This window comes from Dermacentor albipictus, chromosome 1 (assembly GCF_038994185.2).
Source record: "Dermacentor albipictus isolate Rhodes 1998 colony chromosome 1, USDA_Dalb.pri_finalv2, whole genome shotgun sequence".
Classification (NCBI taxonomy): domain Eukaryota; kingdom Metazoa; phylum Arthropoda; class Arachnida; order Ixodida; family Ixodidae; genus Dermacentor; species Dermacentor albipictus.
In genome coordinates, this window is record NC_091821.1 from 426,253,254 (window position 1) to 426,275,856 (window position 22,603).

The 22,603-nt window shown below is 46.0% G+C and overlaps 2 protein-coding genes across 4 annotated transcripts in view; both read left to right on the forward strand.

Annotated features, from left to right (window-relative positions):
* The window catches only part of LOC135896605 (uncharacterized transporter YutK-like), a 37,659-nt gene extending 25,809 nt beyond the window's left edge, over positions 1-11,850 (forward strand). For 2 of the 3 annotated variants that reach the window (XM_070536788.1, XM_070536796.1), the window contains exons 10-13: positions 2,036-2,201; positions 4,060-4,227; positions 6,549-6,732; positions 11,580-11,850. In XM_070536788.1, the coding sequence (XP_070392889.1) occupies positions 2,036-2,201; positions 4,060-4,227; positions 6,549-6,732; positions 11,580-11,599 (538 nt within the window). In that variant the 3' untranslated portion in view covers positions 11,600-11,850. The remainder of the gene's footprint in view (positions 1-2,035; positions 2,202-4,059; positions 4,228-6,548; positions 6,733-11,579) is intronic. The other variant, XM_065425069.1, reaches the window with a different exon arrangement.
* A 3,927-nt stretch (positions 11,851-15,777) lies between these two features.
* Positions 15,778-22,603, forward strand: part of LOC135896612 (arylsulfatase B-like) — a 35,865-nt gene continuing 29,039 nt past the window's right edge. The window contains exons 1-2 of the mRNA XM_065425082.1: positions 15,778-16,091; positions 16,513-16,672. Coding sequence (XP_065281154.1) covers positions 15,798-16,091; positions 16,513-16,672 — 454 coding nt within the window. The 5' untranslated portion in view covers positions 15,778-15,797. The remainder of the gene's footprint in view (positions 16,092-16,512; positions 16,673-22,603) is intronic.

The window sequence follows — 22,603 nt, forward strand, 5'->3', positions numbered from 1 at the left end:
CTGAAAAGGAAACTATTCACGTCACCGAGTCCCGGTAGGCGCTTTCGTGGTACTAGATAACATTGGTGTGTGCTTCCCACCAAGGAATTTTGCTGAGGTGCCTGAACTCCTTGAGAGCACTACAGCTACCTCACTAGGTCACCTTTTAACTCTGACCAGTTGAAAACATGCGCAAAGTGCAGTGGAAGAGCGGTTAAAAAACAGAAGGAACAAGAAAAAGAAAAAGGCATACGCACTTTGATATCAAAGATAACAATGGAACACATAAGGCAAATGTGGCAATACCAACTGAGATGTGCTTTATTTTCACGGAATTGCCAGCGACAGCAATTAACAAGGTACTTAGCTAGACCGGCTTCGGTAACGCAATACAGCCTTCTAAAGCTTAGCTGTATATGTCTATCCCCCCCACCATTTTTCAATGTCCGTGCCTCAAAGCTCCCTTGCCCTCAATAAGGAGGCAAAGGAAACCAGTAAGACATGTGCTGGCACCTGACGTACTAAGAAAAAAGCTAAAAACCATTGAATGCATATTTGCATACTAATATTACTATAGGAAACTGGCGCTAGTGTCTACATGAGCTGCAATCTGGGTAGTTCAGCCAGCATGGGAATTATGCATGGAATTAGGAGAAGTACATGGACTTGTCTAAACTTTGTCCTTCTCGCTTTAAACGTCTCTTCGACTTCGTAAGTTTGTAATTTTCAAGAAAGTACTGTGCAATAAATAAATAAGCAGTCGCTGTTCCGCCCGAAAGGTGAAGCATCGATTGCGATAGCAAATTGGTAGATAGCCATACGAAGTAAGGCTAGTAGTTTTATCGGCCGTATGACAGCTGTGTTATATACTATTCCAAACCTGCTACCCATTCTGATGTAGACTTCAAAGCACAAAGCTTCCATAAGAGAACTTCCAAGTATGTTCAATGACTGAGGCCATACTTAACTCTTTGAACAGCAGATTACGCAGATTTACGATACTACGTGGAGCTCGGGGATGGAATAGTCAAGCAAGCACTAAGACAAAGTTGTAAACGTTGTCAAAGTACGGTGATATCTAGCCGATTCGTCAAACCTAGAAGTTAGCTTTCGAGAGGGAACGCTAATGTTCGAAAAACAAAGTTGTAACAAATAAATTCGCAGAAGCCTTTAAAATGTTCATGCAAAGGGATCATTGTCTGAAACATAATAAAACACAATTGACAGGAGGCGGGTCCATAGTAGGCACTACTACATTGGCACCACAGTGACGTTGATAGTGTCGACAGACGCGGGAATTACTAGAGAATCCTCGAACACTATCTGAGAAAATGCGGTATTGGAAGCGAAGTTTATGCCGTTCATGACCACCGTCAAGAAAAGAACAAAACAGCATTTTTGACTTCTTTCCCTCTGTCGCAGCAAACACCTGTATATTGAGCGCATAAGGACTGCAGTTTCTAACCATATCCGATTGCGTTAGATCAAATCATTGAAAGTGATGTTGACGATACTTGCAGTATTGTTGAAGTAATTTGCTCAGGAGTTCAATAACAGACGCACCACGAAGGCCTAGTGGCTTTGATGTTGTGCTGATGAGCTCGAAGTCGCGGGTTCAATGCCTTCTGGGGCAGCCGCATTTTGATGGGAGCGCAACTCCTAAATACTCGTGTATTTAGGATTAAGTGCTCGGTAAAGTATTCGCGTTGGGCAAAACTAAGCCGGACTGCCCCACTCCTGCATGCCTCACAATCATATCATGATGTTGGAACGTAAAGCCGCAGAACAGAAAAGCCGTTTAACAGGTGAATCATATCACGAATAACAGTATTAATAACTTCTTGCCGCAAAACATAGTAAAAAATGAAGAGGCTAACTGGTAGGTAGCACAGCTTAGTCTCTTGCTGATAGCACTGACACTTAGTGAATGCAATGAGGTTCACCACCGAATATTCCCAATGAATTTTTCTTTTGTCAGCATAAGTATTACGAGTGCAATCCGACAGAGATCCTATACTGTCACCAATACTAATACCTTACTCACCGAATCGTGCAGCTCTGAAAACACGGTATTTGAGGCTGGGTCCAATGGCGTGATTGGGGCGCTGCCCCAAGTAACCCACATCATGGTCGCCTTGATCGTGTACAGCGCAGTACTTCACATGGCCGACGCAGTCTTGGGGAGCATGCTCCTGGCTTTGGGATTTGCCGTGCGTCTAAAGGTGAGGGAATATTTGATGGACCTCCACTAATGTTAAATACACGACGTTCTTGCATGTTGTTAAGACCAAGGACGCAATTCTGGCTGTATAAAAGTACTCTTCCTCGCTTAGTCACGCGCAGTGCGGCTTGCGACTTTTGCAAAAATTGTCGACGGATAGATGATTTATTACCGTTCTCTTATAATAGGTCCAACGTCAACCAGTGATATTTCTGTCTCGTCAATCAGCGTTTCCGCCGTGTGCGAGCATGCAAGGTGCATTCGTCTCAGTGCAGGCGATTTTGACTGATGTCACATCAAGAGATAATCAAGTGGACCCGCTACAAGCCCTGTGTGCATCTCTTCCTCGACTCTCGCTATTAGCATATTATTATTATTATTATTATTATTATTATTATTATTATTACTTATTATTATTACTATTAACATATGATTACTTGCGAAGCATTCCTAGGCGGACATTTGTCACTGACAGTATCTATCTATCTATCTATCCGCCTACGTGTTTGTGAAGTCGTGGTCGTTTCATTAACTTGGTATGAACAAAAATTGGCATAGTATGACAAGAGTATATGATAAAAATAAATGATCTATCACGACATGAATATCATTTGTGTGTCATGTAGGTCCTGAAACAGCCACCAGTTTCTTACTATATACCAAAATTGGCATAGTATGACAAGAGTGTATGAGAATATAAATAATGCGGGGTGGGGGGAGGTCATGACATGAATGTCGTGACATGAAAGTCATGACATGCGTGTAATGTATGTCATGAAACAGCCGCCTACGTCTTGATGTTCTCATGGTCGTTTCCTTAACTTGGTACGTAAAAAAAATTGGCAAAGTGTGACAAGAGTGTATGTCGAACATAAATTATAGGTAATGACATGAATTTCATGACATGCATGTCATGCGTGTCAGCACCCACGCCTATTCCCCGCCCATTGCTTCGCATACCATCGATTCCCACAGCGCGTGAAATCTGCCGGCGTTTTCGTTTTCAATGACTTTATCAGCCAGTCATCTGGATGCGCTTTGATTTGGGGTATGCGTGAAAACTCACACCCAGCCAAGTCGAACACGTCCGGCACTGCAGCACCCAGCAGAACCTTTCTTTAAGAGCACGGAACTGAACTGCTGCCTTGGCAATGAATTACTGTATTTACAACACCATAGTGAAGGCTTCAATCGCCCAGGCATGGAGCTACGTTGGCTGCGGCAAAGCCGCGAAGGTCGAGCGCCAGTCACATGGTGTCACTTCCTCTGTCGTAGCGATAGCAGCGCCGGTCTCTCCAATACATGGTAGCCCTCACGGCCACTGCCGCATATCCGATATCGTCATTAAAACATATGGACATCCAACATAGATGCTCTTGCGTTCCTGTAAATGAAATGAAACACCCTATCGAAAACATGCCTCATTACCCCCTTTTCTTCTGTATGAACACATGAAATTCTCATATAACAAAAACTATGTTCCCATCAATTATTGGGGCACCCTATCGTGAAAAAAAATCTATTTGCTCAATCTGTTAATTAATGGTCACTGAGTACCCGATGATATGTTTCTACATATATATTTCTTGTGTAATGAAGCAGAGCTCAAGCATCGCTCCTGGCGCTTGTCCGCCGAAGAGCAAGAGGGCGGACGCCTCGGCACTGCAAGTCGCGCTTGCATTTGGCTGGGTGCCCTCGGCTACTCTGCTCTCGACCCAACGTGACGGAGCTTACCGCTTCCCGATGAGTGCAAATAAAGCACGTAGTACTGTTAATAAACGACTTTCATGTTGTTCCAATTTAAGAGCGACGTATTTTCGACATAAAAGCGCGTTGCGTACCCCTTAACCTGGTCGCAGGAGGTCCTGGGAGTCCTCTTCTCACCGCTATCGTTCGCCTTCGGCTTGACCGGCCGCGACGCTATACAAGTGGGTTACCTTCTGGCAGTGCACACGATAGGCAGCGAAGTCCTCGCCTTCATCGAGCTCAACAAGATGAACGCGGCTGGCGCCATATCGGTACGCAAGGCGAGTGCGGCTCTCGCAATTTTGCGGCAGTTCTAAGAGTAGTGCTTGCATTTTAGGAGGAGGCATCGTCTTGCCAGCCACTACGGCGTCGCACGTTAGTTACATATAAAAGATTATAAACCTTACACAACGGCTTTGGTGTAGCGCTGCTAAGTGCGAGGTCGCGCGATGAAATTTCAATGGGGGAAAATACAATAACACCCGTGTACTTAGATTTAGCTGCAGGTTGAAAACCCAGGTGGTCAAAATTAAGCCGGTCTCCCACCACAGCGTGCCTCATAATTAAATCATGACTGTGGCATGCAAAACGCCGTAATTTTTAAATTCTACAGTGAGTAGTCTCCGCACTACATACCAGAGGTCCCCACAAGCTAGCCGCCTTTGAATGCTGAATCAAGAGCCACCCTATTAACGATCCGCTGGAATGCTGCGAATGGCCTGGAGCTATCTATCTGAAATGTGAAAAAGCAGAAGGAAGACTTGCTTTGTCGTCAACTACAAGAACTGCGAGAGTCCTGAATGGGGGCGGGGGGGTGGGGGGGTGGGAACAGGTCTGTGTGCGAGCTTCATCCGCCTCAGTTGCACATGGCGTTCTCGTATTTAGGGCTGCTGTTCATGCGTTCCTTTCCGCAAGGCGAACAGAACAAGCTCTGCCGCCTACACTGTATAGCACATTCACCGCAAGGACTTCCAAGCTAACACCACCTGCAGCAATAACACAGTGTTAACACATGCGCTGGCACGAAATACCATGAAACGTTGAGTTTATATGACCATCACTTAGTCAGATTTAAGTTCCTCCACGCAGCGACGACTGACATACTCAAGCAACGTTAATTTCCATAACAGCGGAGTGAAGCATAGAGTAATAGGCGGACACCGCGAGCTTACTTTCTGTGCCGGGAATCAAACAGCGGGCGAGTGTTCACACGGCATTTGCAACATTTTTACTCATACGTAGGGGAATACATTTCGTTGTGCGCTGTCGGTAATCAGAAAATCAGTGCTAAGTTATCTTGTCGCCATGGCTGATGACAATAATTACGCGATCAGAGCCAACCACCGTGGCCGAATCAGGTCACGGAGGGGCATCTTCTGCGCGCACACCAACGCCTATTCCCGAACAAAGTTATTGCACATGCAACATTTTACGGAGATAAAAGGCCCACGGCGCCAACAGTCCTACCAATCTAGCACTATAAACACAAAAGTATCAAGAGTAAAAGCAAGCATGAAGCTGTATAGGTGGATTTCAGCTGGTAAGCTTGCACATCTGTTCAGATTTCATCTAAATATCTCATCAAGATAGCCTCTTGTGAAGCCGGCGTTGCTCTAGGAAAGCATTCGCAGTATTTGTACACCAGCTTTCTTATTAGGAAATACTTAAATCTATACTATACTAAATCTAATCGCTAGTTTCCTCCCATCTATACTATAGCAGATGGGAGGAACCTAGCGCGCAATAACATAAATTATTTATGCTTGTTCTCCTTTGTTTGCTTTTTCAGAGGTACAAAGGATACTCTACTTCAAACTAGATCAGCTGGTCATGTGGTATGATTGACAAAGGTTGAACAGTGTCGAGGAAAATCAATCATCGCATATTGCCGGCTGAGGACTGGTTGTGCATCCTATAAACTGCGAAAACTCGTGGTTAACTACGTAAACTGTGCGGTCAAGTGTTTTATTTATCAATGTGGAACAGAGACTAGAATTGCTGTAATAACTGAGCAAGAACAATGTAGTTGCAAGCGCCAAGTGTTCTGAATAAATAGTTTTCATGGAAAATGCCTTTTGCCATACGCCACGCTGCGCTCGTGGTGCGTGGAATACCTGTCCTAATTGTGAACTATTTAATGAGCGCAAATTCTTGAAAGCTTTCAAGGCAATCAATCGTTAACGAATACACGATGCTCATGTGACACATCCTTGATTGGTTGCTCGCTTTCACGTTTCGCTATCAAAATCTCAGGTGCAGGGCTATTTTATCTCGTTGGCAGTGAAGGGTGAAATTACTGGCAGCGAGCCACGTGATTGGTTGTGCCTCACATGTGGGCAAGCAGCAAGTGAGCTTTGTTAAAGAGCTGCTATTTCTGTCACTAGACGGCAGAAGTGCAAGAAGTCACGTAACAAATGGGCGTCTGCTGTGGGCGTCTCAAGTGCCCTTCCCTCAGTCACACGTCGTTCGGCCGTTTCAGTGTCGTAGCAGATTAAGCATGATGTTAGCACAAAAGTAGCTGCTTCAGGCTAGGTTATTTTCGGTTAAGTTAGCTTAGGTTAAGTTAGTGAGGTCGTGTACACTTCCCCTGGTGTGGGCGCAGAAGCGTGCCGGCGTGCTGTCCACCTATGCGCTCAGCAGCTCCTCCTGTTTGACCCAAGTGCCAGCCGTGACCAGCGTGCTCAACGACATGGCACCGCCGATTCGCATCGCCGACATCCAGAGCGTCTCCTGGAGGGCGCTCTTCACGGGATGTCTGAGCACCTTGCTCAACACGTGCATAGCAGGTGAGACCCACTAAAGCGCGATCGCGTGACGTTGATGACTTCGTTGCATTCCAAATTCTAAGTTATTTTGGATGTGCACTTCTCCAGTGTACGGTTTATGTGTAAAGGGAACGCTGTTACTCGGCGACTCTCGTTTAGCTCCCGGTCTAGCGGAAAATGCCAGCTGTAGCTGTGTCGATGCACCGCACACGTGGATAGCGAAGTTCCCGGGTATACACACTACAGCCACCAGCCACAATTAATTTGCTAAAAGTCCGTGCATTTGTACACTTGTCAGAGGATTCACACGGGCTCTGTAGGTAGGCTGTTTCTTCTAACAGTATACCATAGTGTACAGAAAGCAGGACACAAAAGGCAACAGATGGGCCGAGTTGCACGGAAGTCAACGTTGGTTCAGCTGCTCGCAACAGCAGCAGCAAAAAAAGATGAAGTGCCCAGCTTACAGAAAATAAACGTACAAATAAAATACAACCATCAGCAATACCAAGAGAACATGCGCAAATAAAGCTAGGAAATCTTGCCTAAAATAAGCGAAAGGAAAGTAAAATAATGTACGATATATGCAGAAATTTATAGAAGTCGGGTGTTCATAAGGTAAAGCTAAGCTTAGTGATAAATAAGGCCAAAGGCCCACTGGCTTTTCTAGAAAGGCCGGTGGGCTATCTTTATTCTTCCGAAGCTAGCATTTTGTCCTCCAATATGACATTTGCCAAAAATAATTTTCGTTTTGTTTACATGCTATCTCAACATAACATTCCCAGTAGATATTAGAAGCTTAGTCCGGAAGACGCAACAAATTTTGCGAAAACATACAAGCTTCGCACCCCTTACCGATTCATCCTTAGGAGCACGATCAAAACTCGTGTGCGCGTCTCGCGACCAGAAATACACACTATGATTCCGCACCACAATTCCAATGTGACACCCTCTCTTCAGACCTTACTCCTGCGCGAAATTCACTTATCCTTCGCAAAACAAAGGCCTTAATCCCACCATGTGTGTCCTACCTTCCCCCGTAAATTTCTCGTGTGGAAGAAGTCTCTCTACTAGATTACGTTGGGCGTTACACCTTCTGTCGCCTGAGCAGGGGCCTGCAACAGACACTGAACTGTTTAAAAATGGCCTTCTCAAGTATCCAGAGTAGTAGACATTTATAATATGGGGCTGTAACCAAGAACGAGAGCTGTCAAGCTACCAACTATTCAGACAGACAGTTATGGCTGTTATCGGCTCATGGAGGATAAGTTCACTAAACCACTATTAGAGAGAGAGAGAGAGAGAGAAACATTTATTGAAGCATAAAATGGAATTCTCGCGGATCGAGGTCATCTCTTCGTCACGCTGTCTTCTCGTCGAAGGGAAGCCTCTTCAGCACGGGTGGTCCCTCAGTCCAGGGCTCCACTGAGTTTGGCCGCGTCCCTAGCGTGCTCCACCATCCTTCTTTGGACGGCGAGCCGGCTCTCCCAATGCTCCGCACTCGGGGGTTTATGATCGCGGAATGCGTCGTTTCGTTCACACTCCCAAGTTATGTGATAGAGTGTGGGCGTAGCCCCGCACCAGGGGCAGGTGTCCCTATACTGCGTTGGGAACATCTTGTTTAATATGAAAAGGTTGGGGAAAGTGTTTGTCTAGAGCCTACGCCAGCCCGTTGCTTCCTCCTTCGTCAGCGCTTTATGGGGCGGTGGGTACTTGAATCTAGTCCCCCTGTAGTGTTGCAGTAATTCCGAATAACTGTCACTGAGGATCCCGGCGTAACTAGCGCGGTACTCCTGCTGCTGCCCAGCTCGGAATCTATTAGCTCGAGCTAGACCGTCCGCCGCCTCGTTACCCCTTATGCCCTCGTGCCCAGGTATCCAGATCAGATTTATTTATTTATTTATTTATTTGTGATACCCTCAAGGTACATAATTGTACATTGCAGAGGGGAGGGGCGCGAATACATTCGAAGAGTAAAAATGCAGGATTAGTTCGAGGAATTTCCAACGAACAAAAGCAATATGAAAAAAGTAGCAACACATTCATAACAAATCTCAGAGGCTTACATAACATGAAAATACACAAAGAATACACTTTAACAAGCAGACAATGTTGACGGATAAGTACATAATCATGCCGTTTGCTACCATACATTATTCTGTGTGGGTTAGTGCATTCTTAAAACGAGTGGGGTCACTGATGCTTACTAATGATGTTGGTAGGTTATTCCAGTCGACTGAAGTCCTAGGAAGGAATGATTGTGAGCACGCGACGGTGTTATGACGGGGTACGTTAACTTTATGTAAGTGGTCACGACGAGCCGAATAATAAGGTGCAGGTTGGATCCAAAGAGGGCGAAGAGATGCGTTGTGGTAGTAGATTTTATGAAAAAGGGAAATGCGTGATTCTTTTCTTCGAAGAGATAATAATGGAATTTGAAGGGTTCTCTTCATTAATGTAACACTAGCAGTGCGATGGTAGTTAGCTAAGATGAAACGAACCGAGCGATTTTGCACCGATTCAATTTCGTTAATTAATGTGATCTGATGAGGATCCCAAACGGATGAGGCATATTCTAATTGGGGGCGGACGTATGTCGTGTACAACAGCCGTTTTAATGAAACTGGCGCAAGCGAAAAATTTCTCTTCAAATATCCTAAGGAGCGGTTAGCTTTAGATATTACATACTGTACATGCTGCTTCCAAGAAAGATCGTTAGTTATATGAATGCCAAGATAACGGTAGCATGTAACGGATTGAATGGGGCAGTCATTAAGGGCGTAGGTAGGGCAAGTTGTGTTAGAACGAGAAACCCGCATAGATTTGCATTTATTAATGTTGAGTTCCATGCACCAAGTGAGGCACCAGTTAGATATGTTATTTAAATCGGATTGAAGGGTAGCTATATCAGATGCATTAGTAACTTTTCGATATATAACGCAGTCGTCAGCAAATAAACAAATTTGTGAGGAAATGTTATCAGGTAGATCGTTAATATATATTAAAAATAAAAGAGGACCAAGAACAGATTGTGTTTGATTTCCGCCTCCTCCGATGGGTTACTCCCTCTGAGGATCCTAAGGGCAGTTTTGCATATTCTGCCCCTCATATAGTTGCGACAGGTCTCTTTCGAGTCTGTGAGAATATTTAGCGATTTATTCCCCCTATAGCCTTGCATCGCCGCCAGCGCCACGGCGATTTCCTCGGCTTCAGCTACGCTCCATATCTCGGCCGAGACGCACGAGACAAGCTTTTCCTCCTTGTTCATTACTACCGCGATGGCCTTTGCCTCGCTTCCTATTACAGTTATGCTCGCGTCCGTGAAGAGAGTGTTCTCTTCTCTAGCCACTGTCTTTTCTATGTATTCGGCCCTAGCTTTCCTTCTGCCTTCGTGGAGCCTGGGATCCATGTTCTTCGGTATAGGCTTTACGTTAAAGGTTTTCCTAATTCCCGCCGGTACGTCCTCGTACCGGGTCGACGTCTCCTATTTCGAAGCCCAGCCTACCGATCAGGTTTCGCCCCGTGTAGGTCCCCGTTAGTCTTTTCATTTGCGCCTTCCGCTGTGCTTCCGCCATTTCGACGAAGGTGTTGCTCACCCCTAGTTGCATCAGCTTTTCGTTGGAGGTGTTTCTCGGCAGGTGCAGCGCCGTCTTGTAGGCTTTCCTCAGGACGACTTCGATCTCTTCGTTGGTCGTTTTAGTCCTCACTTGGTAGGGTAGCGAGTACATGACTATTAGAAATCGTACCTCGTGAGGGCTTCCATACTTTAGATTTATTTACACATTTATGCCTCAGCGCAAACTGTTAAAAAAATTGGCTCTCTTTTGGAACGACTGCTCTCTGCGATCTACAGGAAAAGTGTTCACTGTGTGTTTTTAGCTGCCTTGTAGTGAACAGTATACCTTAGGTAAATCTAGATTAGCACTGACCGTTAGACAAATACCGCGTCATTTTATTTTTGTTATTGAAATTGCCTGGTTGATGCGGCCATGTGCTTTGGCACAAACAGTTATACCATGAGTGGAAGAACCAGCTACTAAGCTGGTTATTATTACTAAATAGTACCGATTTAGCTCTTTTCGTACAAAAACTCCTGCGCTCTTTAAATTTCTCAAAGAAAGCCACACTGCGCATGAAAAGCACTACTGAAGGAAAGTGTAGCAATTCTCGAAGTCTTGTTTTTTTAACTCTTTCAGACGCCACTTTATCCCATTGATTGAAAACTTGCTTTCACCACGGGTCTTGCATCCTCAGAATCATTGGAATTGTACAGCCGCGGAAAAGATTAAGAAGTGTCTATTTTTTATTGAGTTTTGTCAAGTTTACAGAATGTGGGCTCCATGCGAATACTCAATACAGGTACATCAAATATGAGAACATAAACTGTTTCGTGCTTCCTAATGCTTGATGGGCGCTCATCCAGCCACTTGAAAATTATGACTGGTGCATGACACTGTGAAGAACAATGAAAGAACTGAAACCGCTGCATACAACACACGGGCACGCAGTAAAAAGCCCCAACCGTCTACGTTGCCACATATATTGCTAAAAGATTTTGCACATTAGTCAAAATTGCAGCACGATTCCAATCATAAGTGTTTCAAATTATATGCAACACATTTTATATATGATTACTTTCATCAGTGCTTTTGCTGTTGATGCACAATATTGCTGTACACAATTGTGTACACAGCATCTGAAAGGGTTAATGCCTTTACAAATACCAGTAAGAGGGTTATCAGTCTATGAATCGAAATCTTTTTCTCTCTATTTTTACAGTACACCTATTTATTCATCGTGATTATGTGCTCATTCTGTGTTGCGTCTGTTTCGCTGCGAGAAAATTACTTATTTGTGTTACTTCAATGCAGGCTGCTTGGTCACAGACTGAGTGAGAGAGCGAAGAAGAAACTGCGCGCTGCCAACAGACCCCACAATCATTGAAGCTTTTATTGCTTGATACGCATTGTCCTTCAACTCGTGGAAGACTCTGCTACAAAGCGGGAGACAAGCGGTCATCTCGCCATTATTTTCTCATTGACTGTTCATCTATTTTCATTATTGGAATACTATTTTGCGAAGGTTTTTATGCATGCGATTCAAGGAACAAAAGATGAGATTTATCATGCACCCTCCCTCACACATACGTTTCATCTCCCGGAAGTTTGATTTCACGTCTGAGCACTTTCTTACAGCTGGTTGACCACCAAATATAGTATTACTCTCTTGCTTTTGCTTTACAGGCAAGATTTCTTTTGTTTGTATTGTATTGTTCACAACGCTGCAGGGGCGTGTCCTTTTTTTTGCACATGCGTCTGAAAAATGTAATGTGTCTAAAGAGGGGGTCTTATTTAGCCGTACATGTACTTTAATGTTTTAGCTATCAAACTTGTGTCTCACTCCATACGAAGGTTAAAATATGATGCTCAATAAACATATTGTCTCATGGCCATTCTGTAGCGGGGTCACGTTGGAGAAGATCCACCTCTTCGACTAATACGCCTTTCTAACGTACCACACCATGATATCACGTATAATGAACGCGCCAATGGCGTTGGCTAGTGATCACTCACCGGGCGCCATCGGAAGAGATGTCCAACCCTGATGACTCATCGATAGAACCACTGAACTACGCTGCAACGCTGTAACATTACAGACATTGCAGGACACACTTCCCCAACACTACACCGTTCCCCTAACCGAGAAGATGCCGTCCCGTGGCGTCAGCTACAAATTGTTCATTCCCCTCTCTCTTACCTTTGCCTCCTCAACTCCACACAATATCCTTCGTATGGTCCTTACTGTAGAGAAAAGCACACAGTATTGCACTGCACCTAGGAATGCACACATCCTCCGGACTAACCACCTGTTTCTTCTGCCTCCGCATCCTCCTGGAAAACTGCCCCGACCAGCTCAGCTACGCAGCAGCAGCTGAGCTGTCCGCTCAGCTGCTGCCTGCTCAGCTGCTGCTGAGCGGGCATGCGTAGTGTCGCGAGCCAATGGAGCCCTGAACTGAGGACTCCACGTACGAGAAGGACGCCCTACCTATCACTTCTTTTTATCACTATCTCACTTTTTCTCTAAATAACTTAAGTGAGAGAAAAGAGAGAGGAAAAAACATAGGGTTATCGTTCTGAACATTGCTCGCGAATGCGAGTTGGGTTGGAAACTTCAGAGAGGGTATACGTGATGACCTGAATATCGGTAGTTGTATCTAAAGGGTCCAAATAAAAATATTGGCAGGGAGTGTGGTCCCGCACATTTAAAGAAACCGTCAGCAGTTCTGGCCATTTTGAGCTGACAAGCGCCGTGCATACAATGAGCGCCAAGGATCGTGTCAGCTAAGTATTACATCGCTATGCACCGCGGAAACACCTGAAATTTCAAACCGAAGCCGTTTGCCCTTGTCCTCGCGGGCGTGGCGTTCCCTGCCGGAGAGTCAACGCATACCAAACAACTGCGCCTACGTACATCGCACTGCTGTGACGTAACTCGTAGTGGCACATTACTTCGAGAGTTATTGAAGACATCTTATTCTGTGTAATATGTTGCTTCAGTAGACCAGTTGAACTTTAGACAGACAGACAAAGAACCTTATTGAGGTCCTGAGAAGCGCCACCCTTTAAGAAGCACCGCGGGCCGCAACCACGTGAGGACGGGGAGGCCTAGCCTCACCGCCGCTTGTGGGCTCTCAGGACAGCCCAGAGTTGTGGGAGAAGCTCGGAACTCTTGATGGCAGAGCTTCACTCCTCCTCGGTGACTTTATTGGGCCGCCATAACGAGGGGCACGGCCAGAGCAAGTGATCCAAGTTGCTAACCGACCTGCACTCCGGGCCGGTAGACTCGAAGGCGTCCGGAGCAATAATGCTGAAGAAAGCTAAACTGGGATATTGCCTAGTCTGCAACATTGTGAGTATGATTGCCTGAGACCTGGACAGTTCACCTTACCGGGGCGGAAAATTCCGCTTATTCATTGGGTAGCGCTTGGGGACTTCGTTAAAGGTGAATAAAATATCTAAGTTCCCCCTACCCATCCTGCAAACCTGCGCTCTCCCAGGCGCGGCGGGTTAGAGCATGCACCCGAGAGTGAGCGGTATCATTGATGTTGGTGATTGAGATGTGCCGGAAGCCAAGTAATCATGTGCGGGGAGTTCTTATCCATAATGTTAGAGGCTTGGACAGAAATGGAGCCAGAAACACAGGCCCTAACCGCCGATCTAGAGACTACATTTGCGAACTCCTATCACCCAGGAGGGCGAGAACTATGACCGCCTGCTCGTCCCTCGAGAAAGTAGAATCTTTCAAAGGTGCGGAACTGAGGATCGTACCCTTGTGATAGATGACAAAGGCAGTGAGCCTGACCGAGCGGCCATACTGGGCGGCTTCTCTCAGGCGCGACTCCAAGCCGTCAGATGTAGTGCACTGGAGGAGGTCGTACGCATATATACCATCGTAGATAAAAAACAACAACAGGGAGAGGGGAGGGGGCGATTTGAACTTCTGATTACCGTAACCGAGTATAACACATACCTTAGTAAGATAATTCTGCAGGCTGCTAGACAAACACACGTATTAGGTTCCCTGAATATGTTTTCAAGACCTGCATAAGCTAGCTTTTATGTATAGTGAGCTTATAAAGAGGGAATCGCGGCAGGGGCAGATGTCCGGAATTTGTCTGCGTTACATTTTATAGTGTTGTCACTAGAAAGAATATGCAATGTATGTCGGTAGTGTATTTGCAAAGCACTTTTCGTAAAGATTTCCTGTTACGCGAAATAAAAAAAAAACTCGATTACTCACCACGGTAATGTGACCACTTGTATGCGTAAAAGGTACATTAATATGCCAATCAAAACTGATTTTGTTTTTGGTGGAATAGGAGGAGAGTGCCCAGTTTCGAAAAGACAAGATGGCTGACCGCTGATCACTTCGTCACTAGCTACTTGGAGTTGCCGTGGAGGAAAATATTATTAGGTAATAAAAAGTCAGTTTCGGATGAAAGGCGATGCGTCGATTGCGATAGCAAATTAGCAGACCACCATACGAAGTAAGGATAGTACTTTTATCGGCCGTATCAACTTGTAAAGATTCGCTTGCTAACTAAATGAACAAGCACGGTGTCAGCGCGCACAGCAAACATGAGCATATCCCACTCGATGACCGCGGACACTCGCTGTCGAAACACTGGCATGAAGAAGTGCGGCAGCAGCAGCGAGCGAAGTGACATTCGTGCTGTGTATCGCTCCTACACAAAATGAGCGCCGAGAACACACGTCACGCACAAACCTACGAGCCGTCGACGCACCTAGACTTTGTCCCCAACGCCGATCGCTCTCAAAATAGGCCACGCGACCGCATGCAGCCGCCACATACGCAGTTCCAGCCGAAGTAGAACGCCGTCGCCCCCTGTCTCCCCTCACCCGGTAATTCGCTATGTCGAGCACCTCACGCGCGACGGAAGTCGGCGCGCTTCCTCAGCGCTTTCCTCCGCTTCGCGCGGACGAGAGAGAAAAGCGATCATAGGCTCCCCTCAGACTATTGCACCCGCACATACAGCGTAGGGTGCGCGGCGACGGTGTTATCGCCCTTGTACTGAATACGGAATATCACGGCGACGGCGAAGGGCGTCGACAGAAATACGCCTGAAGTCTCGGTGTAGTTACTAACCCAATAGATGTTTTTTTAGTATTATAACTTTGTGAATATCGGTCTGCGAACTCATTCTTAGTGAGTAGCCCATAGTGGCATTTTTAAGCTTCTGTCGACACCACCAGAGTTCCTCAACTGTTTCGATTGCCACTTTCTATCGTTTTTGTATAAGACTGGAAAGATCCAGCTGCGTGTCATGTGCATTGTTCATGGTAAAAGCAGACAAGATTCCACTCTCTCTTTTTATCGTTCCACTACACTGCTCTCCTAGCTAATCGCACAGCTGTTTCCTGCTGGCGCAGAGTAGCTGTGCGTATGAAATATGCCACTCTTTCCAGAAGAGCAATTGCGCGCAGCTTGCAGGCACTTCGCGTTGTGCGAAATGGTTTGGTCGAAGTAGAATGGCGCCGAAACTTTTCGATGTAAACAGCCAGCCGGCTATGGATTATTATGGTTCCTTCGTCGCACAAACTGTGAAAGTCATTCACCAATGGAAAAAGCATACCTGTAGATGTTCACGCGAGCTCGGGCTTCAGTGCGGGCTCAAACAAACTGTGATTGGCAGTGGTACGTCTCAACAGACAGTGCGCACGCGGTCGCATGCGGCTCATCGGCGTTGCTGGCTCCGGTCGACGTCGGCGCTGGCTATTGTGATTGTGCTCGTAGCGTTGGGTGTCATGTGGCCTTCAAGGCGCAAGCAGCCGCACATCGTTTTCATACTCGCCGATGACCTGGTGAGGTTTATCTTCCGTGGCTGCGAAATGTCGTACGGCCCTTTTCTGTACTCTAGGACGACACTTAGGGGATGAATTTATCTGTACAGTGCTTTATAAGGTGTATTTTCACGAAGCCCATTACACGATATTAAGAACGGCTGAGTAGGGTGTGCGTGAAATACTTGTCTCTCTAATGACAACTGTAAGTATGCTATACAATGCTGTAGCAAATATCAGAACGTACGCATCAGTAGGTGTGAAATTATGTAGACAACCAACTGATTATGCAGAAATGAGTAGTGGGCGTCAGGTACACACGTATGTGTACCAAGCAGTACCTGCTTAATTGGATATACTTTCATCATTTATGTTTGCACTCAGGTTGTGCAATTCCAAGTAACTTCAAAGCTTCGTTTTTATTGCCGTTTACGCGTGTTAGGGTTGGAATGATGTCAGCTACCACGGAAGCCACCAGATTCGAACGCCCAACATCGACGCTCTTGCCTGGAACGGCGTTCGTTTTGACCGACTATACTACCAGCCTCTTTGTTCGCCTTCTCGTTCGGCTCTCATGACCGGGCGCTACCCGATACACACAGGTAAATAAATATCATCACAAAATTCAAATGAGCATTGCATAGATGACGGAAAAGCAATGCAACTACCATAGTAACAAATTTAGTGTATATTTTCCCCTCCACATGTGAAATTTCTGTGATGACATAAGCAGCGATGTTTAGACCACAATCTGTGGCCAGTTGCTACTATAAATGGAGCTGAGATAGTGTCATTAATAATAATAATAATAATACAATCAATGCAATGTACCCAGCAACAGCTACGCCTTCGTAGTGGTGCGCTTAAAAAGCAATACGCAAGACAATATGTACAGTGAAGAGAAATGTGGTAGTCAGTAATTTGAGAGAGAAAAGCAAATCCGGAAAGAGAAAACGTGGAAGCGGGCGTTAAAGGGGGTCAACCATAAAGCATGATTATCTACACATATACAAAACATAGGAAATTAACGCTGAAATAAAACCATAAAACTGTGTGTACGCCATAAAACAGTGTGTAATGAAAGAAGGCCGCGCAGGAAATGCGGAATGCTCCGTGGTATACTTTGGCCGTATACACACACGGTCAAGAAGTGTTGGAGGCATGTGCCACCCTATGTAGGGTGTCCCACGTAAGTTGAGGGAAACATTAAAACATTCAAATGCACCGTAGCGGAATAGACCAAAGACAATGTTGTATGCCGTAGTGTGAAACACTCGAATGATTTTTTGCATTCTGTCTAATTACACCATTAGCTATAATCAAATAACCAACTTCCAAAATATAATAATTAGAATACAAGTGTCCATGACAAAAATGTGGCGCAACATGAAAAACTCCCGATGCAGCTTTCTGTTACTCAATACGTTCTACATAAAAGCGTTTTTCTAAGCGCGAAAGATGCCTACGAATACCCGCAAAGTGCCTCGAGCGGCCAGTCGCGCGCAAATTTTGCGTGTATGCGCGGGCTTATCTCCTGCTTGGAAAAACATTTTTATGCAGCACGTGTTAAGCAACAGAAAGCGGTAACGAGAGCTTTTCATGTTGCTCTCCAATTTCGTCATTCGCACTTTTCCTCTAAGCATAATACTTGAGAAGTTGATTAAATAATTACGACTAATTGAGTAGTTACGTTGAATTCAAACCATAGTGTGAGTGTCTCCAAGCGACGGCGAATAATATTATATTCGTTCTGTCCAGCTACGTGACATATGGATAACTTTAAAGCCTGGCTCAAACGACCTGGGAAACCCGGTGTAGGGACCTCAAGGTCGGATTCATTACGTGTTGATTTTAGGGTGTGACTAGAAGTATATTTGAGAGGGCTTAACTAGGGGCCTCCAGAATTACAAAAGCCGTACTTGAAAATAGATATCGATTTATTTCGAATGGGTTAAATGTGCTCAGAATTAGATTTCCACGTTCCGCCCCAAACTACTGAAGCGCACTCTAGTTGCGCAAGACACAAGTTAGAATACAGTTTGATAAAGGCAACAGGTTCGTCGGAGTCATGGGATATATGCCAAACAACACGAAGGGCACATTGTTTCGCATATTTAGTGCGTGAAGTAAAGCTTCACGTTTTGTCACTCAGATTATGTTTTGAATTCAGCATAAAACATAATTAGTCCTAATTATTTAATCAACTTCTCAAGTATTACAAATACAGGAAAAGTATCAATGAGAAAATTGTAGACTAACACGAAAAACTCTCAATACAGCTGTCTGTTACTCAATGCGCGCTGCATAAAAATGTTGGGAACGTGACTGTTGCTTTGTGTTTGTCGGGCTTTCGTTACGATGAGAGGACAGAGCTTCAGAGTTGAGTTCACTGTAGTAGATCTCACAATTCATGATGCTATTTCAGGTTTAGACTTCCTTTCATTTCATAGACCCTGTGCGACGGCGCATCCCAAGGGGCGTATGAAAATTCCACAGGGAAATGCAAACGAAGAATAGCAGCCTTCATTGCATGCATAAGTTATCGTAACTTCCTACTTAGATGGCATATATGCACGGACGTTTGCCTTACCGTTATCACCATGATAGTGTCTGGGAGGAGCACCGCATTATCAACGTGGTCAGCCGTTTACACCTCAAGGGTGTGGTTTGGCATACCTAACCACGTGCGCGTGAATGTTGCTCTTCGTGTTTGTTCTGTTCTGGTTACGATTGGAGGACAGAGCTTCAGAGTCGAGTTCACTGTATTAGCCCGTGCAAGTCATGGTGTTATTTCAGGTTTAGACCTCCTCTGGGAAGGCGGACCAACGCTTGACTGCGGGACTAGAGATATTAAACTACGAAGCACGTTGCCAGCCGCCGCACTTGATGCTTGTATGCTCATCAAACCTTCGTCATTTATTTGTCTCAAGATAAGTTTCTGCCTGGTCTGACAGGAAAGTTTATTCCCGTGCGTACTTCACACGTCCGGATGTAATTCCTGCAGATACCTTGTCGAGCCAGGCTATAATAACGCGCCGACTAAAAAAGAATACGCTAGTCCCTCGTCCTCTTCTTGAAGCCATCGATAAATGTGCTTTCTTGTGGAAAGTCAACGCTTTAATGGAGTCTGCTGCTGTGCTAGCCGGACCTAAACTGAGAACATTTGAGGACCAAGACAAAATTGATGTACGAACGGTTCGAGCATCTTCGGGTAACTTCTTTATCTACTGATATACCTGCTTTGCATGGACACCCATTACGTATGGACCGCTCAGTTTGAGTCTACGTTCGAGGAGCTGAAGTTTCTTATCTTCTCTAGGCCAGTTTTGCGCCAGTTTAATTCGAAACGTTTCACGGAAGTGCATACTAAGTGAATTGGTCTGAGCGTTGGTTCTATCGCTGGTCCAGTTCACGACGGACACTCACACGCTGCGGTAGCCTGACGAAGGCCGACAGCAAAGATAGTCACGGAACTGGCATGTCTCGCTATTGTTTTCGCGATCGGCATGTCGATATAAGTTTTGGGCGGCCACCGTTCGAACATTGTTACCAACCATTATTCTCTCTGGTGGCCTGTTGAACAGCGAGACCTCGCTGGCCCATTGGCTCGGTAGGTCTTGCGATTTCAATAATACTTCGTTGCTTACTACAGCGCTCGGTGCCCCGTAGATGCCGACTGCTTATCTCATCTTCCTTCTCAGAGTAAAGCGCACTGATGAAAAGCTGGATACAAGAAACGTGGCGCTCCGGTGCTTGCGAACGCTGAGAATTGGTCACTCGCTTGTCGCATACCTAGTGCCATTTACTCAGTGATCAAAGTTGGCGAGATGTTCATTTGAGGAGGTGTCTTGCAGATGACGGAGAAGTTGTGTATGTCGGCGGCCACCGAGTTTACCCTCGGCAATAAGCTGTTTCAGGCGCCTATGTTCAGATGATATGGTGCGCTTGAGGACGGCTGCCTGGAGAGGACGGCTGGAGAGGACGTCGTACACTTCCCGTGCGACGCCACTAGGGAAGGAGGAGTGGACGTGGGCAAGGCGAGAATGTTGAGGCGATACAGTGTAGATGGTACAGTTCTTCAACATGTACGAACCGAACTTCGGGATGTTCACCCAGAAATGAGTAAGGCGGACAATGGTCCCCTGAAGAGCCGATGGAGATAATGCGATGGTCGCGGTTTCTTCGCTGGAAGCGTTGTGTTAGGCCATGTTGTGTTAGGCGTTGTGTTAGGCGTTGTGTTAGGCCGAGAGGATGCTTCTAGAACACAAACCCTTGCCACGATAAAAGTCAGTCTGCTTTATTGCTTGTTGTTCCTTAATGACGTGGCGCCGAACTCTCTGGTTAGCTGGCATAAATTTGGCGTTGCAATTGTTAAATAAAAAATAATAATTCTACTTTTCAGAATTATACGAGTTCAAACATATCCTGTCATTAAAACTTGCGTGGATTCAAGTTTATGTGGTACAGATTAAGCTCTATTTAATGTATATTTCACACAACACAAGATTTTAGTTACAAAAAAAATTCGGCAGAGACAGTTAAGACTGCTTACATGTGGGAATGTGGAAGCATCAGAGTCCTTTGGTGGAAATTTTATTTTTTTTTCTGCACGTTCTTTGTGTGCGCAAGCTCTCGCTTGCGTTTTAACTGCGTATCGGTAAGGCCAAAAGAGAAACACGCCAATAATTTATACGAACCCGCTTGCCCACGAGAAGTCAAGGGCAAGCGGCGTTCAATACGACATTACAGGCCGCCCCACATTCAGCGTTTTTATCGCCATTTTTGGGCGTCGCGTATGTCAGCGTCGTCGCATGAACGCGGCCAGATAGAGCGTCCGGCCACGCGAGCGGCATGCGGACCAGCTATGATTGGTCTGCGCTCGTCGAGGCGCTTCCAACAGATCTGTCTCTTGAGCGCGCCACCCTCAGTGTAGACACCGAACGACACTGGGTGACGAAGGCCTAGAAAACGCGGGGAAAACGGTGAATGTGGGGCGGCATTGTCCAACAGAACGCCGCTGAACGGTTGATCGCAAACATTACTGCGAATAATTTTTGCGTTAACAGAGAGCTTTAGAATAATAATCATCATAAGCCTGGCTACGCCCACTGCATAGCAAAGGCCTCTCCAACTTTCCTCCAACTACACCAGTCCTGTGCTAATTGTGGCCATGTTGACTCTGCAAACTTCTTAATCTCATCCGTCCACCCTACCTTTCTCCTGCCCCCTGCTACGTTTCCCTTCTCTTGGAATACAGTCCGTAACGCTTAAGGACCATCGGTTATCTCCTCTTCTGATTACATGCCCTGCCCACGCCCACTTCTTTTTCTTGATTCCAACTGAGATGTCAATACGTCGCGTTTGTTCCCTCACCCAATCTGCTCTTTTCTTATTCCCCCCCCCCCCCTTAACGTTACACCCACCATTCTTCTTTCGATTCAATTTAAGTAGGACATTTTCGTATGCCTCCAGGTCTCTGCCCCGTAGGTGATTACTGGTAAGACACAGCTGTTGTTCACTTTTCTATTGAGGGATAATGGCAACTTGCTGTTCATGATCTGAGAATGTCTGCCAAATGCACCCCAGCGCATTCTTATTCTTCTGATTCTTTCAGTCTCATGATCTGGATCTGCGGTCCCTACATACCCTAAGTAGATGTATTGCCTTACCGCTTTTAGAATTTTCTTACAGTTTTAGAATAGAGGCCCCAAATGTTTGAAGCCCCAAAGAACTTTGTGGGTGCCAGCGCCGGGCACGCAGAAGCGAAGAGCTTTAGGATAGAGGTTTGGCCTGGCGGATAGCGTCTTGCGCTTGCATCGCCACTATGGCGTCAAAGAAAAGCTATTCTTCGCTCCATTCTTCACCCTCCATAGCGGGTGCGTGTTGCTCGAGCCAGCAATCAGCAGCAGCAGCAGCAACAGCCTGCGGTGTCAGTGTCCCATACCACCGAGGTATAGCTATGGCTGAGGTTGCCGCGGCCGGTGATATAGATGCTCCAGACTCCTTAGCTGCACGTGCTGCCTGAGCCAGCAAGCGTGCGACAGAGTCACTGACGTGCGAGGCGCATTCATGACGGGGCGTTGCAGCCAATGAGAAGTTAGGTGCCGTTTTTTTTCCTGCAACAGATGCCGTCAGCGCTTTCGCTCAATTGGCCATTGGCGCTTTCGCTTCGAGAGGAGACGGAAAACATCGGAAATGTTCAGCAGCTTCGTGTTCCTCTTTCCAAGCACGCCACCACACGTGTAGCACAGAATCAATGTAGCGAGACAACAATTTGCGACCATAGAAATGAGATGTACGAGGCGCGTACTGCGCTGGGACTCCCCTTGCTCCTTCTGTAAGAACACTAATATCCACCGAGTGTTGTCGTCGCGAAGCCTACGCGTCTCCTTCGAAATCCGTGGTGCGCCGGTAAACGTTAAAGCTGGGAAACGCTCCATGCGGCCCTCGTCTGTTGAGCCACTGACACCTTCTCGCGCAGCACCTATAGATCAGCATGGAGCAAATTAATCGTTTCCTCGTCAAGTTGATGG